Genomic DNA, 18,218 nt, shown 5'->3' with positions numbered 1-18,218 from the left:
TGTACAGGGATTTTCTTTATTTAAATAACTTCCTAGTGTTATGAATGAGTGGTTGAGTAATATTTTAAATGAAATTGTCTTCTTTCAAGATTAATTAATTCATTTTAAGCCATAACTTCTTAAAAGTCTCAAACATTTGTGAAACTAAATTTAGTGGTGGTGGATGGGGAGATAATCTTTCAGTGCCAAAACTTTAGTCATGTCTGCAAATATTTGTGTTGCTTTACCCAAATTTGAGGGGAAGGATATTCACACAAAATTGGGTTATTATCAACATTTTGGTTTTTCATATTTTGAATTTTGTATTCAGTGTTGCAAATCTCAGTTAGATGTGACATCATAGAATTGTTTCAGTTGTAAAATACCAACTTTCATAGTTTTCTCATTGTGACTATGTCTAAGAAAGTCAGTAGCCCAAGATTGCAAGATTCCTAGTTCAATTTTATAAAAATATTGAATACAAAAGGAAAACTTACATGGATGTATCCTGATATGTTGGCAGACCCAATGATGTTTGTTGATGGTTAATTTCTAAACAGTTGAGACATGTTTTTTCTCCAGGTATGACAGGTGCACCTGGTCTCCATGGCCCCACTGGTAAGTATCATGCTGTCAGCATGTGGTATATTGTAAAACACAGTATTGATTTTGGGGTGTTACATTCTCCTGACTCAGTAGCAACATAATGAACCAAGACAGGTAGATAAAATAAAACATCATCTGATTAATTTTTCTATCTTTTAAAAGATGTGGATTTATAAAAAGCTTAACTCCTTCTGATCTTGCTTTGCTTTAGGTCCTCCTGGGATTCAAGGATTCAGAGGTGAACCAGGTACTCCAGGTATTAAAGGTATGACTTCCCGGCTCTTCATACATTCCTGTTGATGCTGCTGTTGACAGAATTACTGTGTTTTAACCATTCCCGAGGAGAGTGCAAAAGTTGGCTTGAAACTCAACATCAAGAAAACAAAGATCATGGCAGCCGGCCCTCTCAATTCCTGGCAAATAGATGGGGAAGAAATGGAGGTAGTGACAGATTTTATTTTCCTGGGCTCCAAGATCACTGCAGATGGGGACTGCAGCCAAGAAATTAAAAGACGCTTGCTCCTGGGGAAGAAAGCTATGGCAAATCTAGACAGCATCCTAAAAAGCAGAGACATCACCCTGCCAACAAAAGTGCGTTTAGTCAAGGCTATGGTATTCCCAGTTGCAATGTATGGCTGCGAAAGTTGGACCATAAGGAAGGCCGAGCGTCAAAGAATTGAGGCTTTTGAACTCTGGTGCTGGAGAAGACTCTTGCGAGTCCCTTGGACTGCAAGGCGAACAAACCGGTCAGTCCTAGAGGAGATCAGCCCTGACTGCTCTTTAGAAGGCCAGATCCTGAAGATGAAACTCAAATACTTTGGCCACCTCATGAGAAGGAAGGACTCCCTGGAGAAGAGCCTAATGCTGGGAGTGATCGAGGGCAAAAGAAGAAGGGGACGACAGAGAATGAGGTGGATGGATGGAGTCACTGAAGCAGTAGGTGCAAACTTAAAAGGACTCCAGGGAATGGTAGAGGACAGGAAGGCCTGGAGGATCATTGTCCATGGGGTCGCGATGGGTCGGACACGACTTCGCACATAACAACAACAAACCATTCCCGAGTATAAGAAGGTTGCTGTACCAATAGACAGAGGAATATTTTGCCAGATTAAAAACTGAGGGGGGAAAAGCAATTATATAAGTAAAGCGAATGGTGGGTGTGACTATTTGAAAAACTGGGTTTATTCATTTATGGAATAATATAATTTCTATGTATTTCTTTGAACTTTTAAAAATCTTATCTTTCTTCAAGCTCAGAGTGACATATATTGTCCACTCTCATCCTTTTATCCTTGCAACAGTCATGTAAATTAGGGTAAGGGAGAGTAGTGACTAAACTAAAGTTATCCAGTGAGCTTCACACAATTTGAACCACACTGGTTTTTGGATAGAGCAAATAGAAAAAAAGAGGATATAATTCCAAACTGTGAACTGAAGTATATTAAAAATGACTTAATATGAGGCACAGGATTCCTCCAATTTGTGGCATACTCCAGTACAGATAACCGGATTAGATTAAGGCTGTTTTTGATGTACAGAACCCTCCCTTGGAGAAGGAGTTTCAATGACTTCCTTCCAACTGAATGTGCATGATAAATTTTCTCTCTCTCGATATTAGTCTGCTTTAAACATTTGCCTCTCTTTAATTTAGGTGAAAAAGGAGCCATGGGAACAGTTGGGCCCAAAGGTATGTTAGTTAATCACTTGACTTGATTGTTATTTGAATATAATATTTTGCTTCTGTCAGATCAGCCTTTGTATCTTTATCATGAAGGATTTTGTTTGCTTGAGCATGAAAGTTTTTATTTATCTGATTTATTTAAAATGTTTCGAGGTTGCATTTTCACCCATTTCAAATCTCCCAGGTGGAAAAAATTAAAACTTACAAAAATTAAGATATTAGAACATTAAGCACATACAACTATAAACGCATAAAACACAAAGACAGACAGATAAATCTACCTGGGAAATGAATCCCAAAGTTTAGGTGCCACAACTGAGAAGATGTTTTTTTAGATTGCCACCTGTCTTGTGGGACACCCGAAGCAGGGCCACCGAAGATGACCAGGGTAGTTGGGTGGGTTCATATGGGAGTAGGTGGTCCTTCAGGTATGTTGGATCTATTAAAATGAAAAAATAATTGCATCTTTGTACTTGTGTTTTTAGGTGATCAAGGGGAGAAAGGACCTCGTGGACTTACAGGTGTGTATATTTGATTAGTTTGTTATATCATTTCTGTGCTACTTTCCACCCAAGTAGGATCCCAAAGGTAGGAAACATTAAAACATCTATCTATATCTATATTTATAAACAACCAGGGAGGAAGGCCAATAACAGTTATGGAGGGAACACCAAGCAGAACAACAACAAAAATGTACTTGCCAGCAGAAGACAACAATAAAGGGGGACAAATCTACCTGGGAATAGAAAACTTAGATAAACAAATGCTGCCAGGGCCTGCTACATGTACATGTATCTTAAATATTCATATTCCTCTGCACAATCCAAGGCTTTAGTTGTCTGAAGTAACAACATAGTTGGTCAATCAGATGCAGAAGTGAGCACATAACTTCTCTCTTTTGCAGAACTTAGCATATTGTAAAAAGTTACTCCTCTTTGTTAATTTGCAGGTGAACCTGGTTCCAGAGGTCCAGCTGGACCTACAGGTGAACCAGGAGCTAAAGGATCAGCAGGTGAGTAGTTCAATGTAATGGTGCTGCAGAAAATATTTACAACATATTATGCAACTCCTAGGAACTTACCTCCCTAACAGGGTGTCTGTTGTGGGGAGAGGAAGGGAAGGTGACTGTAAGCTGCTTTGAGACTCCTTTAGGTAGAGAAAAGCAGCATATAAGAACCAACTCTTCTTCTATATCTTGGTGAAGGCTAGTGAGGATAAAGACCTTATTTTCATTTTATCACTCAAAAGATTCTATTGTGTAAAGGGTCATTATATAATCTTGTCATAGTTATGCACATCCTAGCAATCTCCACATGTGTCTATTGCAATGCAGGTTGGGAACTAACCAAAACAAATTCTTTAGAGCAGTGGTTCTCAACCTGGGAGTCAGGACCCCTTTGGGGGTCAAACAACCCTTTCACAGGGGTTACAGCAGGGCAAGCTGTTGGCCGGGGGGGGGGGGCATCCACACAACAGCCTTGCGGGGTAGATTGAGATAGAGCGTTCATCTGTCAGGAGCAGCTGAAAACAGCGAGATCGGCATGGTGGGACAAGAGGCAGAACTGAATTGAGAAACGCTGGAAATCTCCCAGAATTACATGTCCCCATGGAGAAAATGTCTGCTTTGATGGGTTGATTCTATGGCATTATATCTGGCTGAGATCTCCCCCTCCCCTCCTGAGCTCCTCAGATTTCACCACAAAATCTCCAGAAATTTCCCTACATGGAGCTGACAACCAAGGCATGGCCCCAATAAGTCCTGGGGCCCTTTTCCATGTTTTTAGAAAGATCTGTTTTGCCTGTTCACAGCTCCAGTCACCAGATTTAAATATTCAAAGACTTTGCCAAATGCACAATTAGAATATAAGATATTTTACAAGATCCTTTTAGACCTTTTGGTTAAAATAAAAGAAATGGGGTCCTTTTATTTAAGCTTCACTCAAAAGCACCTGAGCCCTGATCCTGTTGGGGTACAATTTTTAGGCATGTTCTTATTTGTGACTTTGCATTAAGCAAAGCACTGGAATGCCATGGAACAATTCCTGTAATAATGAATGAACTATGTTTTCATAGGTCCACCTGGGCCAGATGGACACCAAGGCCCCAGAGGTAGGCTACTAATATTATTACTTTTCTATTTCTTCTCATGGCAGACAAATCTCTGAAAAAAAATAACACTAGATGGATAAGAAAATGGCTACCAAGGCATAATGTACATATTTTTACATTGAGCTGGACCCTAGTTTTCTACTGGTGGAAGTGGATCCCAACAATTGCTTCCCCAAAAGCTATGCCAGGGATCAAAACACCTGCATTGGAAAAAAGCCATGCAGGATGGGAGTGAGAGGCTTGTAGTGCAGAGAGAAACTGAACAATATTGCCCCTCTTGTTCAGCAGAAGGCTGGAGAAGCATATTGTCTATAGACAGCACTTTCATTTCTGTGGCATAGGATCAAGGGTGATATCACTAGGCAGTGTTGTATAGGATCACAGACTCATTAATGGATTTCAATATTTTCAATATTACTTTCAATCATTGAGCTCCCATAAATAACAAATGTGAACATTTTAACCAAGATTTATGTTGACAACTCTCAGTTTTGGATGACAAAACGAGGAATTTCAGAAAATGGATTGATGGGTTATGGATATATCATAGTGCTTTGATGGAAACATTTAAATTTGTTGGCCTAAAAATGCTGCTCACCTAATAGCAACTGTTTCCATAACTACAGTGGGTGTTTTCCTATTACATGCAAACTGTTTCTTAATCTTGACTGTTTTCTAGGAGAGCAAGGTCTTATGGGAATAGCAGGCCCGCGAGGTCCATCTGGGCCTCCTGGAGATGCAGGACAGCCAGGTAATCCCAGATAAAGTAAAAAGAACGTTGTTATTCTCTTTAGGCTGAGATTGAGGTTAACACACTGACTAGGCAGATGAATCCCTGGAATTTTTATAGACCCTGAAAGCACATCAGACTCACCAGTGTAGGGCGAAGAACAGAGAGGCTGGTTTGTTAGAGAGAAGACCATAGAGAGGTTAAAGCTTGATTTACACAATAAAGGTTAGGAATCCTAGGAGGCAATGTAGAATAATGGAGGAAGATGCAGAAATAGATTCCTACCAGGGTCTCGAAATGCTTGTAATCAGCCCTACTGGGGGATACATTGTAAAGCTTTGAATTATGGAAAATACTTTTACACACATGGCATATATTCTCTACTGCAGTGGTCCCCAACCTTTTTCAGGCTGGGGACCGGCGGCAGGAGGGAGGGCAATAGCCTGGCTGCGCATGCCGTGCATGCGCGGCCCTGCTTCCCTCTCCCCCCTCCCACAGTAAGAAGCTTGCCGGGCCGCAAGCTTGCAGCCTGGGAAGTTTCTTACTTTGGGGGGGGGGCGGGGAGAGGGAGCCGCGGCACGGTGATTGGGGACCACCGCTCTACTGTATCGATTGCCTGAAAATCATACAGATAACAAGGCTATTATCCAGAGTACCCAAGGTATAAATTAATGAGATGTATACACTATAGCTTTCCTCCTGGCACTGGGATTCATACGTTGATTGCCTCTGAACATGCAGGTTTCCTTCAATCACCCATGACTATTAGCCATTGATAGACATATCCTCCATGAATCTATCTAATCCCCTTTTAAAGTTGTTTATCCCTTTAGCCATCACTATCTCCTCTGGCAGTGAATTCTAATTTTTAATCACTCATTGAATGAAGAAGTATTTCCTTTTGTCTGTGCTGAATCTACTGTTTTATGCCCTTGAGCTCTGGTATTTTGCGAGAGGGAGAAAAAAATTCTCTTTGACAACTCTCTCCACCCCATGCGTAATTTTACAAACCTCTATTATGTCACCCCTTAGACATCTCTTTTCTAAATTGAAAAGTCCTAAACTCTTCAGCCTTTCCTCATAGAGGAGGTGCTCCAAGACCCTGATCACCTTGGTTGCCCTCTTCTGTACTTTTCCCAGCTCTGCAATGTCCTTTTTGAGATATGGTAGCCAGAATCGTATACAGCATTCCAAATGAGGCTGCACCACAGATCTATACATGGTCATTATAATATCAGATGTTTTATTCTTAGTCTCTCTCCTAATAATATCTAACATTGAGTTTGCCCTTTTCACACTACAGCACACTGGGTTGACAGTTTTATTGAGCTATCACAATGATCCCAAGATCTTTTCCCCTCCCAGTCTCAGCAACTTCAGACCATATTAAACTAAAGAGGATTAGATAGATCCGTGGAGACAATTAAAGAGGATTGGGTAGATTAATGGAGAACAGGTCTATCAGTGGCTACTAGCTATAGTGACTGAGGAGAACTTCCACATTCAGAGGCACTAAACCTCTGAATCCCAGAGCCAGGAGGTAACAACAGGGAAGGATCTTGTGGGCCACTGAGAGAGGATTCTGACTAACTGGTCTGATCTAACAGGGCTCTTCTGTTCTTTTACTTGAAGTTGGTATTTTTTTGTCCCAGTATGGATACACTTACCAGCATTGAACTTCATTTGCCACATTGTTACCCACTCACCCAGTTTTTGGAGATTCTCTTAGGCCCATTATGCACGGCCGCCGAAACGGCGATTTCGGGTCACATGGAAAACGCGGAGGGGGAAGACGCGAAGCACACCGGTTATGCACGGGACGAGGCGCGACAGCGGCAAAACCCAGAGTAACCGATTATGCACGCGGCGATCCCGGCGCCGCTTCTGGTTGCGCCCCGGTCACCCGGAAGCTGCGCTTTCTTCCGCGTTTCGCAAACACGGCTTTTTCAGCAGCATGCACCGAAGCTGCGGCCGTTTGCAGCCAGCACCGTGCGTTATCGGTGATTTTAGTCACCGCCATTCCACCCCGAATGTGCGCTAAAACCCCCATGCATAATGGGTCAGAGTTCTTCACAGTTGGTCTTGGTTTTCACCATCTTGAATAATTTTGTGTCTTCTGCAAACTTGGCATCTACATATTCATCCCAAGTTCCATATCATGTATGATCAAATTACATTGTATGGGCCCTAATACTAACCCTTGTGGAACCCCACTGCTTACTTCCCTCCATTATTTTTATATTTACTTAACTGAGTTATTTCTATACTTACCTGTTTGCACTTCCTCTTGGTAGAATATTCCTAACATGTGTAATTATTTTCCTAGGTCTCACAGGACCTCAAGGACCACCAGGTAAAGCACTATATATGAAAGATACATTTGCTTAATAATGGACAGATGTCTCAAATACTGAGACAGAATGAGGGTTCATTTTGTGTCTCCTAAGAGGATGCAGTTTGCTAGAATTTAACCCAGGCTCGATGACTACATTCACTCTTCAGCAGGGATTGGGTAGTAGAAAGTCAGTTTGTTGTAGTGGGCAGCCTCTAATCTGGAGAGCCAGGTTTGATTCCCCACTCTTTTACATGCACCCAACTGGGTGGCCTTGGGCTGTTATCACAGAGCAGTTCTGGACCCCTTTCAATCTGGACAGAAGCCTGGTTTTAAGATGAAACAGCCTTGGATGCCCTGATTTATGACTTTTACTCAGAGAGTGACAAGGGAAGTGCATCACTGTTGATTCTCCTGCCCTGACCCAGATAGCCCTGGCAAGCCCAATCTCATTAAATCAGACATTGACCCAGGCTAGTATTTGGAGACCTCCAAGGAACACAAGGGTCATGATAGGGCAGGGCAAACCACCTCAGAACATTTCTTGCCTGGTTGCTGGATAATTCTAGGGTCTCCTGGCTATAGTGCACACATCCAATCTTCCAAATATTGTATTGGATATCCACCCAGATTCTTTCCATTTGGACATAGATTGCACTCTTGCTATGAGAGCTGAGATGGGACTGACAGTTATAAGCAGAAAAGAGTTGATGGAGAAATGGGATCTCCTTAACAACTGGAGGTTGTTGATCTTTTCCAGGTAATGGATGGTGGAATGCATGACCCTTTGCCCTCCAGAAGTATACTTTGCCCACTTATCTGAGGGACTGCTTATCTCCTTATGACCCCTGCAGGGCTCTCTGCTCTGTGTGTATGGATCTGCTTGTCATTCCTGGCCCTCAGGAGGCATGCCTGGCCTCGACCAGGGCCAGGGCCTTCTTGGTTCTGACCCTGACCTGGTGGAATGAGCTCCTGGAAGAGCTGAGGGCCCCGATGGAGCCATCACTGTTCCATAGGGCCTGTAAGATGGAGCTCTTCCACCAGGCGCTTGGTTGAGGCCGGGCTGGAAGGATTGTGTCCCTCTAGGCCAGACACTACCGGTGAACATCCTCTGAGATGATGATGACTGCTGTGGGAGGTCTGAAGAGATGACATAGGACACGCTGTAGATTGTGCCTATATTTGTTTATGTACTGGGGTTTTAGGTGGTTTTAATGTTTTATGTAAACCGGCATGAGCTGGCTGGGCTGGGAGTGGCAATAGATAGATAAATAAATAAATAAATAAATAAATAAATAAATAAATAAATAAATAAATAAATAAATAAATAAATAAATAAGATGCAGATAGCTTGCTATGATCAACAGTGTTATTAATTGTAAACTGTCATTTTCATTCTTTCTAGGGATCCCTGGCAATCCAGGCCGTCCAGGGCCTAAAGGTGTGTAAATATTGCATTACCAAAGTGTAATTGTTTGGTTTGGTTTTGCTTGTACATGAGGTCCTGGATCATGTATAAAATATTAGGTTCTACCTGCATGATTCATCCCCAACAAACAAATGGAAATCAGCAGGCAAATGAGCTAATGTGTGACTGAGAAGGAGGGGGGACTCCTGCTGTGCACATTGTGGTGTGGCTCCTGTTGCTCCCCCACCAGACTATTGCAGAACCCATTTCCAAACAGCATTGATCCCAGGGAAGAGGGATCAACGGTTTCAATACATTAATTTCAGATCATATCACTATAAGTGTGTTAATTTAACACCAGTTGTATATATGGGTCAGAACTCTCTCAAAGAAGCCATTTCCAATTGTGCTATCAAAACAATCATCGCAAAGAAATTGGCAGAGATAACAAGTGAAATGATATACACTGTCCATAGTTCACCCATCTGTTAACTGAGGCTCTGATAACATCTATTTTCCCTTTATTGATCTGTTTGCACAGGTGAACCTGGAGCTCCAGGCCGGGTTAATAATATAGGTATGTATCAAAGCAGGAGCAGGAAGATTCTCATAACTGGTGATTTTCACACATTGCCTGGTAAAATGGTTTCAACTTCTCTGGCTAAATTTCCCATGGTTTATATTTTCAGATGGAGTATCAGCTGTTGCTCTGCCAGGACCCCCAGGTCCCCCAGGGAGTGCTGGACCTCCAGGCCCGTCTGGTGTCCCAGGTAGGAACCCCATTATATTATGTGTTGCTGACTTGCTATGTCCCTAATATTTAATTGTGCCATTTGAAAATGGCAGTAATTGCCTTCAGTGTGTATTGTTGGGCTCTGGAATTCAAATCATGCTTTCCCTTCTGCTCTGGAGCAAAATTTGGGAAAGTCCATGTTCTGCATGCTCAGTTATAAAGCACATATTTGTATGCAGAATATTCCAGTAGTATAATTTTTTTTAATTCAGTGGCATAGCTGGGAAGGACTTTGGTAGGACCTTAGAGACCCACAGACAATAAATGCGGCTGGGGTCTTACCTTGCCCCCCAAACAGCTATTGATGAAGCGGCAGGGCGGGGGGAAGAAGATACAGGACCTTCCAGCAGGGAGGGGCTGGGCACGCCGGGGAGCGCAGAACAGCACAGGCAAGGTGAGGCGACGCACGCACGTGCGGGACGCCTATTTAAGGCGTAGGCGTCGTTGCCTCACTCTCTTTCCCCCTCCAGCAGCGGCAGCGAGCGGACATCCCACCCACCCACCCTGTAATTTTTTGGGTTGTTGATATGTTGATGGGTTGATACGGTTGTGTATGTTTTAAAAATGCATAAATAAAAATGTTTTGTCACAGCTTTAATAGGGGCGGAATGACACGGTTGGAGAGCACAGGGTGAGCTTAATAGAGCTCCAATTTGACACTTGGGGCCGCAAAATCTTGAGGCGGCTGGGAGCGAGCTAGGCCAACCCGGAAGGGGAGGCTGGACGCTCGCTGAGATAGTTGGCAGATGTGCTTGGAGGAGGTCTGCGCCTCTCTCCGGCACATCAAGAAGGAATTCTTACAAAAGGATGGCCCAGCCATAAGGGTAACCTGTGCTCTTGAGGATGGAGGCAGGGGACACCCTGGGATGCTGGACCAAGCTGGGGTGGCTATGGCCGCAGTTTACGCTCTCCTAAAACCATGCTCATTTATATGCCAACAGAGATATATGCAAATTAAAGCTGTGGCCATGTTAATGCCATCAGTTGTCGGTGTCTTTCTTCTCACCCATAAGGCCTGTCTGCAAGTCAATGGGTAAACGCATCAATAAGCTCTTTCTGGTCATATTTCCTGTCTGTTTATTGTCACTACAGACATTCAGTTTTCATACAAAATGGTATCTGTGGGTGTATAACATCACATGGGCAGCAACTAGTTTGGAGAAGAACTAAATCCACACTTTATCCTTTTATCCCTTTGCCTAGCAGAGATGCAATTGTTCCTGAATTCCCTGCACATACCAGCACCACATACCAACAATTTCCCCCATTTAGATTCCTCCAGGTTTCTTTTCTTATTAAAAGAGGTTATAGGATTGTTAGTATACAAACGGTTGGCCAATCTAGAGGCTCTGGAAAATAGGGAAAAATAGGGAGAAAGCAAACATTTTTCACTTGCAAGTCATCCATCCTGAGTGCTGTATAACATCAGGTCAATAGCTATTGAAAGGTATTGAAATGTCATTTGACCTTCCAGACAAGCATATTATTTGGTAAGTTGAGCTTTTCTCCCTGAGACCTGTAAGAAAGTATGATCCAATTATTTATAGCTTTATCATTCTAATCCAGGTCCTGCAGGCCCAGCTGGACTTCCTGGAGCTCAAGGTAATACACAATCTCAACCTTCTGCTTCATTTTTTCATCCCTGCTCCCCATTATCTACCATCTCCCTCCATCCTTTCCTTTTGTATTGGATCTGTATTAGCCAATCTACATTCAGCCCCTTTGGTGAATTCTGCTTTGTTGCTGTTTTGCCCAGAGCAGCATCTGGTCTCCACAGGAAACCCACTCTTCTCTTGCACTAGCCCCGCATTCGCTTTTTCTGCCCTGCTTCTATTGACCCTTGTAATTCCTTTAGCCAACCATTTTATCTTCTTTTACACTGTAAATTTTCAGAGCTGGGTCCAAGTTGTTTCTGTTCAGCAGCTGGCACATGTTGGGTGTTAAATAGTGGCATTTGTAAATGGTGTACAGGAACCTGGGAGCCACATCAGGGATTGCGTTAATCCCTATGAGAATCATTCTAGTCCATATTCTAAACTAGAGAGACAAAACTAAATAGCCATGGAGTTGGCAGCCTGGAAGGTTTTCAACAACATTCCAGTGTTTATAAACACTTAACTCTGGTGGACATGGCGGGAAATTCTAGGGAGCAAGATAAGCTATTGTCAGGTGTTATATTTGTTCTATGGATTTGGAGGAGTACATCCCTTGGTTGATGAGAAGCCCTGAATTCTGCTTAATAAATCTTGGGCATGTTTTTTTTTTTTAATTACAGAATTTGTTTTCTGCCTTTCTGCCCTCAGCAGGGCCACCAGGGTGGCTGGGTACTCTCGCTGGGGAAAGCATTCCAGAGCTCTGGTACCATGACAGGCACTAGTATTACATGGAAAGCAGAGCCCAACATCTATGGTGTCCACTAATCCCAGTAGCTGGATTTCTCCAGAGTGTGTGGCATTTATGACCCTGACAGCTAAATGGTCCCGCAATCTTGTCTTCTAAACAGGCCCTCGTGGTGAGAGAGGACCCCCAGGTGAAAGCACTGTTGTAGAAATAAGACCTGAAACTGCTGCTTCTGCTGCTCAAGGTAGGGTGGATGGTCTCTTCTGTGTTTGTGAAGCCAGCTCTTGGGCTCTTGCCAGTGACCAAGGAAGCCTTTGAAATATGAAATATGTCTTACATGTTGCTATAGTAGCTGAGAGCCAGATTTCGGCATTATCATCAATATCCATTTCTCAGAACTCAATTGATCACTGGGGGGAGGGCGGAATTCAAATGGTAAACAGTGTAATTTGTTTATCATATGGAAGATACTCTGCAACACGGACTCCGGGGAAGCCTTCCCACCAACTTGAAGAAATAATGAACTGTAAAATCTTAAATCTGTTTCTAATTAAGAAATGCTTTTTAGAGCCATCATTAGTTTCCCTTTTAGCTTTTCAACTCTAAAATGTGAAACATTCACACCAGAACTGGTAGAAGCAGATTAAGAGAGTAATCCAAGCCCATCTACTGACAATCCAACTTCAGTCAATACAACAGGGCTGGTTCCCAGCAAAGTGTTCTTACGAGTAATAGCGATGCATCTGATAGAGTTGCCAACCTCCAGGGGGAGCTGGAGATTACAGCCGATATCCAGACTGCATCTATTACTTATTTATTATCTATCTATTTGAAACATTTATTCCACTTCTCCTGGAGGAAATGGCTGCTTTGGAAGATGGACCTCATGACATTATACCTTCCCCATATCCCTGTCCTCCCTAACCTCCACTCTCCCAGACATCACCCTGAACATGGAGTTGGCAACCTCAGTCTTACATTCGTATATCTTTTAAGTGCAATAGAAATTGATACTTGGTTTTATTCTTCTAATCATTTTTATAACCAAATCAAATTGAATTGTAATATATATAATCCCTATTCAAAGGACATGCATACATGCTTCAATCTGGAGTTGCTGATCTGATTTAGAGAGAGTTAGGTTTTCAATTTATTTTGCCAGTGTTGTAATATAGATTATGATTCATTTTTGGTCCATCTATGCTTAGTTCTCTTGGGCTCTTACTATTGTGCCAGAGGATTTTTCCCCTCTGTGCTTCTTGGTCTTCCTGATTCCCCACCACTCTCTTCCTGTAATAGGCCTTTCCCTTCAGCATCTCAGAATTATTTCTTCAGGTGTTTTCAGAAGTGATGCTACAGGAATGCAGACTGCGCCACTTGTGAATGCTGACAGAGTGTATATATGAAGAATATACTTTCTCGTTGCTTTTTCCTTTGATTTCTAAATGCAGGAAATTATTTAAGCATTACTTCTGAAAAGAGTTGTTAACTGGGCTCCTCTAGTCCATGAGTTTTATTAAAAATCACCCCTCTCTAATGATTGCCTGTAAATTTAAAACAGTATTTCCATTTCTACCCTCTGTCTCCCTTTGCCAGAAATGCCAGTACGACCTGGACCCCCTGGACCCCCTGGACCCCCAGGCCCACCAGGTACATCTGAAACACAAGAAAACATATAAATCAAAAATATTAGGTGGGGGCAGAGCTATATCATATAATAGGTCTGGAGGTTGCTTTAAGTCTTCATGTGCTTTGCCTTGTAAAATTATGATGTAAACTGCATTGGGCTGTTAAGGAAAGGCAGCATATAAATGTTTTTAAAATAAAAGTAAATATTTCTAACTGCTTCTAATTTTGGACTTCAGAGATAAACACCTGCTTGCTTGATGTATTTGACAGGAAACCAATAGTGCTCTGGCTAGTCTGCCTCTTTACTGCTTTTCAGTTTTATCCAGGGTTTTGCAGCTCTTTGGAGGTCAGTTTTAATATTGTGAAGCAAGTTATTCATTTCTTCGCTGACTGCCTTAAAATCATACTTTTGATTCAGCTCTGCAAGAAATGAGTTGCTAAAACATACTAAGCATTTGTAGAAGTGAATGAAAGCAAGATGAGTTGTTACTTGGCTTCACAAACAATACATTACAAATCAAAAGAAACAAATCACAGTATGCATTTTATAGTCATTTAGAAATGTGATCTAAACATGATTTTGAAGCTATCCAAATCCATCAGGCCAAGTAAATATGGCTGGGTATAAACCTTTTTGGCCAAGAAGAACCAGGGTCTCCTCAACCAGGTAATACCTTTCTTTCCATTTTCAGGAGCTTCTATTCAGGGACCACCAGGACCTCCTGGTCCACCAGGTAAAGCTTTCATTCATCTTTTTTGTCATAAAACATCTAAACACAGCAATGCATACAAAGAACCAAATGCAGGAATAGTCAAACGCAATGTGGACTTAGGTTACCTGAAGGGCTACGGATCGATGTGGCCTGTTTGAGGAAGTCAGAAAAGTTGTCAGTCTCCTGGATTTCCACAAGTTATGAAAAACTGAATTATTCAAGAAGGGTTTTGTTTGCATGCCATAGGGTTGTACTGTACAAACTGATTCACTTGGATAAACAATTATGGCAGGCTTTCTCAACCAGGGCTCTGGAAGGGTTTCCTGAATGGGTGAGAGTTAATTAATTTTTGCAATTTTAAAAAACTTGTTAAACACTTATCAGTTTATATGACCATATATGGAGGGGGTCAGAGGGCAGCTCCTGGGTTAACACAACATCCCATTCAAGATGATAACACCTATAGACACCTAGATTGATGTAGCACCCCACCCCCCATAATGATCGAGCATTCCGAGTCACTCACTCTAACGATAAGGTAAAGGTATCCCCTGTGCAAGCACCGAATCATGTCTGACCCTTGGGGTGACGCCCTCTAGCGTTTTCATGACAGACTCAATATGGGGTGGTTTGCCAGTGCCTTCCCCAGTCATTACCGTTTACCCCCCACCAAGCTGGGTACTCATTTTACCGACCTCGGAAGGGTGGAAGGCTAAGTCAACCTTGAGCTGGCTGCTGGGATTGAACTCCCAGCCTCATGGGCAGAGCTTCAGACTGCTTGTCTGCTGCCTTACCACTCTGCGCCACAAGAGGCTCTTCACTCCAATGATAACCATGTCCTTTTCTCTTTTGAGTGTGAAAAAGACGAATAAATAGTGAATATACATTCACAGGGTATCCTGCCCACTTGACATCTTTCATCCATCATCACCTAGCCTCTGAAGGCTAAAATCTAACATTTCTTACTTTTGGCAAGTACAGAGGTAGAACAGAGTTTGACTTAGAAGAGACAGACTCTTCCATATATCTAATGAATTTGATGTGCATGGTATATATTTCCAGTTCATCTTTCTAATGTGTTAATGTCTCTATTGCTTAGGAGAAGGTTTACCAGGTCCTCGAGGTCCTCCAGGATCTTTTGTGCCCACAAATGGTAGGTGTCTTATTTAGCTTGCTAAGTTTGCATTCCCATTTTGCATTAGTGTTTGAGAATGTGAGCAGGTAATAATCAAGTTGCTGAAATAACTACTTCAGCCAAGCTAAATGTATTAGTAGAATCATATAATAATTTGTTGGAAGAGACCTCCCGGGTCATCAAGGCCAACCCTCTGCACTATACAGGACACTCCCAACCCTATTGCTCATCCATTATAACCTGCCATGCCCTTGAATCTTCACATGGCTATCCAGCCTCTGGATGGCTTCAGATGGCTATCCAGCCTCTGTTTAAAAATTTCCAAAGATGGCAAACCCACCACCTCCCAAGGAAGCCTGTTCCATTGAGAAACCACTCTAACTGCCAGGATATTATCCCTTTAAGTGTAACTTTCTCTGATCATCTCTCTTTTTCAATATAGGAAATTTCTTTGCTGGTCCACCAGGTCCACCAGGCCCTCCTGGGCCAAAAGGAGAAGAAGGTGAGGGAATCCCTGCTACTGTGGACCAGTTAATTGTCTGGGAACATTTGAAGCTAAGGGTCTGATGGGGAACCAGGGTAGCAAGCCAGCTGTAATCCCAAGGGAGGAGAAAAGTGTTGTAAATAATTATTTCAGAATCAAAAGCATTATTTGAAAAAATGTTTCCCCTCTTTGTGCAAGAGGCATGAAAGAGAACCAGGTGCTTTCTTTAACCTGATTCTGTAGCAATCTGATCCCCAAGAACTGATGGCCAGAATGGCAGTTCTCAAGATGATTCTACATATCTCATTCTTGCAACCCATTGCAACTTCAGGAGTGTTTTCTAAATATGGCCAATTTAACTGTGATTCTTGATCATTGCTGTATTGGCTTGACATAGTTTGCAGAATGCCATGGAGTTTATTTGGTGTTCTGCTGAAAAGGAAGCTTTGTTCTCTCTTCCCTTCAGAACTACAGTTTCTCTTGCTACTGAGGAAGCAGAGTCTATAATTGCAAAAACAAGAGAACTGAATTGACTGGCCAAGCTCTTTTTGTGCTTCTACAGGGCAAATATAAAATACTGTATGAACTCAGTGAATCTTGCCTTGAGTGCATGTGATGGAAGGTGTTTCCATCACACTGCATTTATCCAGTTCCTACGTTAGAAAAAAGGGTGGGTGTAACTGCTGATTTATCATATGTGCTAGTACTGTTGTTGGTCACAGCATATCCTACTAGGGTCATCCCAACAATCACCAGTGATTTAACAGATCTCCTTTGTTTGCAGGGTTGCCAGGCCCACGAGGATTCACAGGTACCCATGACCATTTTTCCCTTTTAGAAGGAGCAGGGGGTCACTGTGGGAATCAGCTGGTGTTTTAACTTGTTGCCTTCCTCACAGGTGAACCAGGGCAGCCTGGTCTTCCAGGAGCCTCTGCACATGGTGAGTCTACACACATTTAGACTGTTTCTGCACCAGAGGTTTTGTGCCGGGCTGCAGACTGGAGTCTGAGCTGGGGCAGGTTGCCCTGCCTCTTCCTGCTCCTGCACAGGGGAGCTGGGGCAGCAAAGTTCCCAGTGGGAAATGGTTACACTTAGGGCTTTACTTCCTCTTCTTATATGGTGTGCTAGCAAATCCAGGACTGCTAGAACCAGACCTTCCCACTCCCTGATATCTGTGTGATGCATTTGTGTTCAAATATGTTTTTTATATACATATCTTACCTTTTTAAAAACTTTACACAAATTATCTTAGATACCCACATATAGATATATGTGTATACACAGGTGTATATAAAGATATATAAAGATCTAAGAGATACAGTCATGTTTGGAAAAGCTTTATTTCTCCTCATGGCTTATTTTCCTTGTGTTCTCTGTTGGTAGGTGCTGGAGTTGCCATCCAAGGACCTCCTGGGCCACCCGGCCCCAAAGGTTTGTGAGGAGTAGTTCCTCTTCCCACAGAACATTTTTTGTGACTTCTGAGTGCAACAGGACAAGGTTGTGCAGTGTTTCTGGCTTGCTGTGATGAAACGTGCCCCTCAACTATCTTATGCACTTCACAGCAGTTCTAAGTAGCTAGAAATTGTGATATAATTATGGTCAGTCCTTTCAAAAAACATTTTCACTCCCTTTTTCAACACCCAGCATCAATAAAATAGATCTTACAGTCTTGCTAAACACCTGTATGGATTTTTAAATCTCACAGGTCCCTAATTAGAAAGATGGTCTCATGTGTTCAACAGGATTCAGTGAACTTTCATCTTTCCTTTAGGTGATGCAGGAGTTCCAGGAGCCCCTGGCATTCCTGGAGGAGGTAAGAGAATCTGTATAAGAGAATGCTAATTCAGAACACTGGATTTATATCATGTACACCTTTACATAATCTGCAACTATCCTACCTTCCTGAGAAGAGTGCAGAGGTGCAGCCCACAGCCACTGTGGTGTAGTGGTTAGAATGTTAGATATGGAATAGGTAAAGGTAAAGGTATCCCCTGTGCAAGCACCAAGTCATGTCTGACCCTTGGGGTGACACCCTCCAGCGTTTTCATGGCAGACTCAATACGGGGTGGTTTGCCAGTGCCTTCCCCAGTCATTACCGTTTACCCCCCAGCAAGCTGGGTACTCATTTTACCGACCTCGGAAGGATGGAAGGCTGAGTCAACCTTGAGCCGGCTGCTGGGATTGAACTCCCAGCCTCATGGGCAGAGCTTTCAGTCGGCTGCCTTACCACTCTGCACCACAAGAGGCTCTTTGCTAGATATGGAATACCAAGGTTTAAA

The 18,218-nt window shown here is 42.6% G+C and overlaps 1 protein-coding gene across 2 annotated transcripts in view; it reads left to right on the top strand.

Moving 5' to 3' along the window:
* The window catches only part of COL17A1 (collagen type XVII alpha 1 chain), a 75,129-nt gene that overhangs the window by 39,228 nt on the left and 17,683 nt on the right, over window positions 1-18,218 (top strand). For both annotated transcript variants that reach the window (XM_077349626.1, XM_077349625.1), the window contains exons 25-45: window positions 562-597; window positions 797-850; window positions 2,237-2,272; window positions 2,752-2,787; window positions 3,216-3,278; window positions 4,340-4,375; window positions 5,055-5,126; window positions 7,432-7,458; window positions 8,843-8,878; window positions 9,387-9,422; window positions 9,535-9,615; window positions 11,205-11,240; window positions 12,142-12,222; window positions 13,575-13,628; window positions 14,300-14,341; window positions 15,420-15,473; window positions 15,898-15,957; window positions 16,724-16,750; window positions 16,838-16,879; window positions 17,323-17,370; window positions 17,711-17,752. In XM_077349626.1, coding sequence (XP_077205741.1) covers window positions 562-597; window positions 797-850; window positions 2,237-2,272; window positions 2,752-2,787; window positions 3,216-3,278; window positions 4,340-4,375; window positions 5,055-5,126; window positions 7,432-7,458; window positions 8,843-8,878; window positions 9,387-9,422; window positions 9,535-9,615; window positions 11,205-11,240; window positions 12,142-12,222; window positions 13,575-13,628; window positions 14,300-14,341; window positions 15,420-15,473; window positions 15,898-15,957; window positions 16,724-16,750; window positions 16,838-16,879; window positions 17,323-17,370; window positions 17,711-17,752 — 999 coding nt within the window. The remainder of the gene's footprint in view (window positions 1-561; window positions 598-796; window positions 851-2,236; window positions 2,273-2,751; window positions 2,788-3,215; window positions 3,279-4,339; window positions 4,376-5,054; window positions 5,127-7,431; window positions 7,459-8,842; window positions 8,879-9,386; window positions 9,423-9,534; window positions 9,616-11,204; window positions 11,241-12,141; window positions 12,223-13,574; window positions 13,629-14,299; window positions 14,342-15,419; window positions 15,474-15,897; window positions 15,958-16,723; window positions 16,751-16,837; window positions 16,880-17,322; window positions 17,371-17,710; window positions 17,753-18,218) is intronic.

Source organism: Paroedura picta, chromosome 8 (assembly GCF_049243985.1).
Source record: "Paroedura picta isolate Pp20150507F chromosome 8, Ppicta_v3.0, whole genome shotgun sequence".
NCBI lineage: Eukaryota > Metazoa > Chordata > Lepidosauria > Squamata > Gekkonidae > Paroedura > Paroedura picta.
This window is presented reverse-complemented; position numbering and strand designations above follow the sequence as displayed.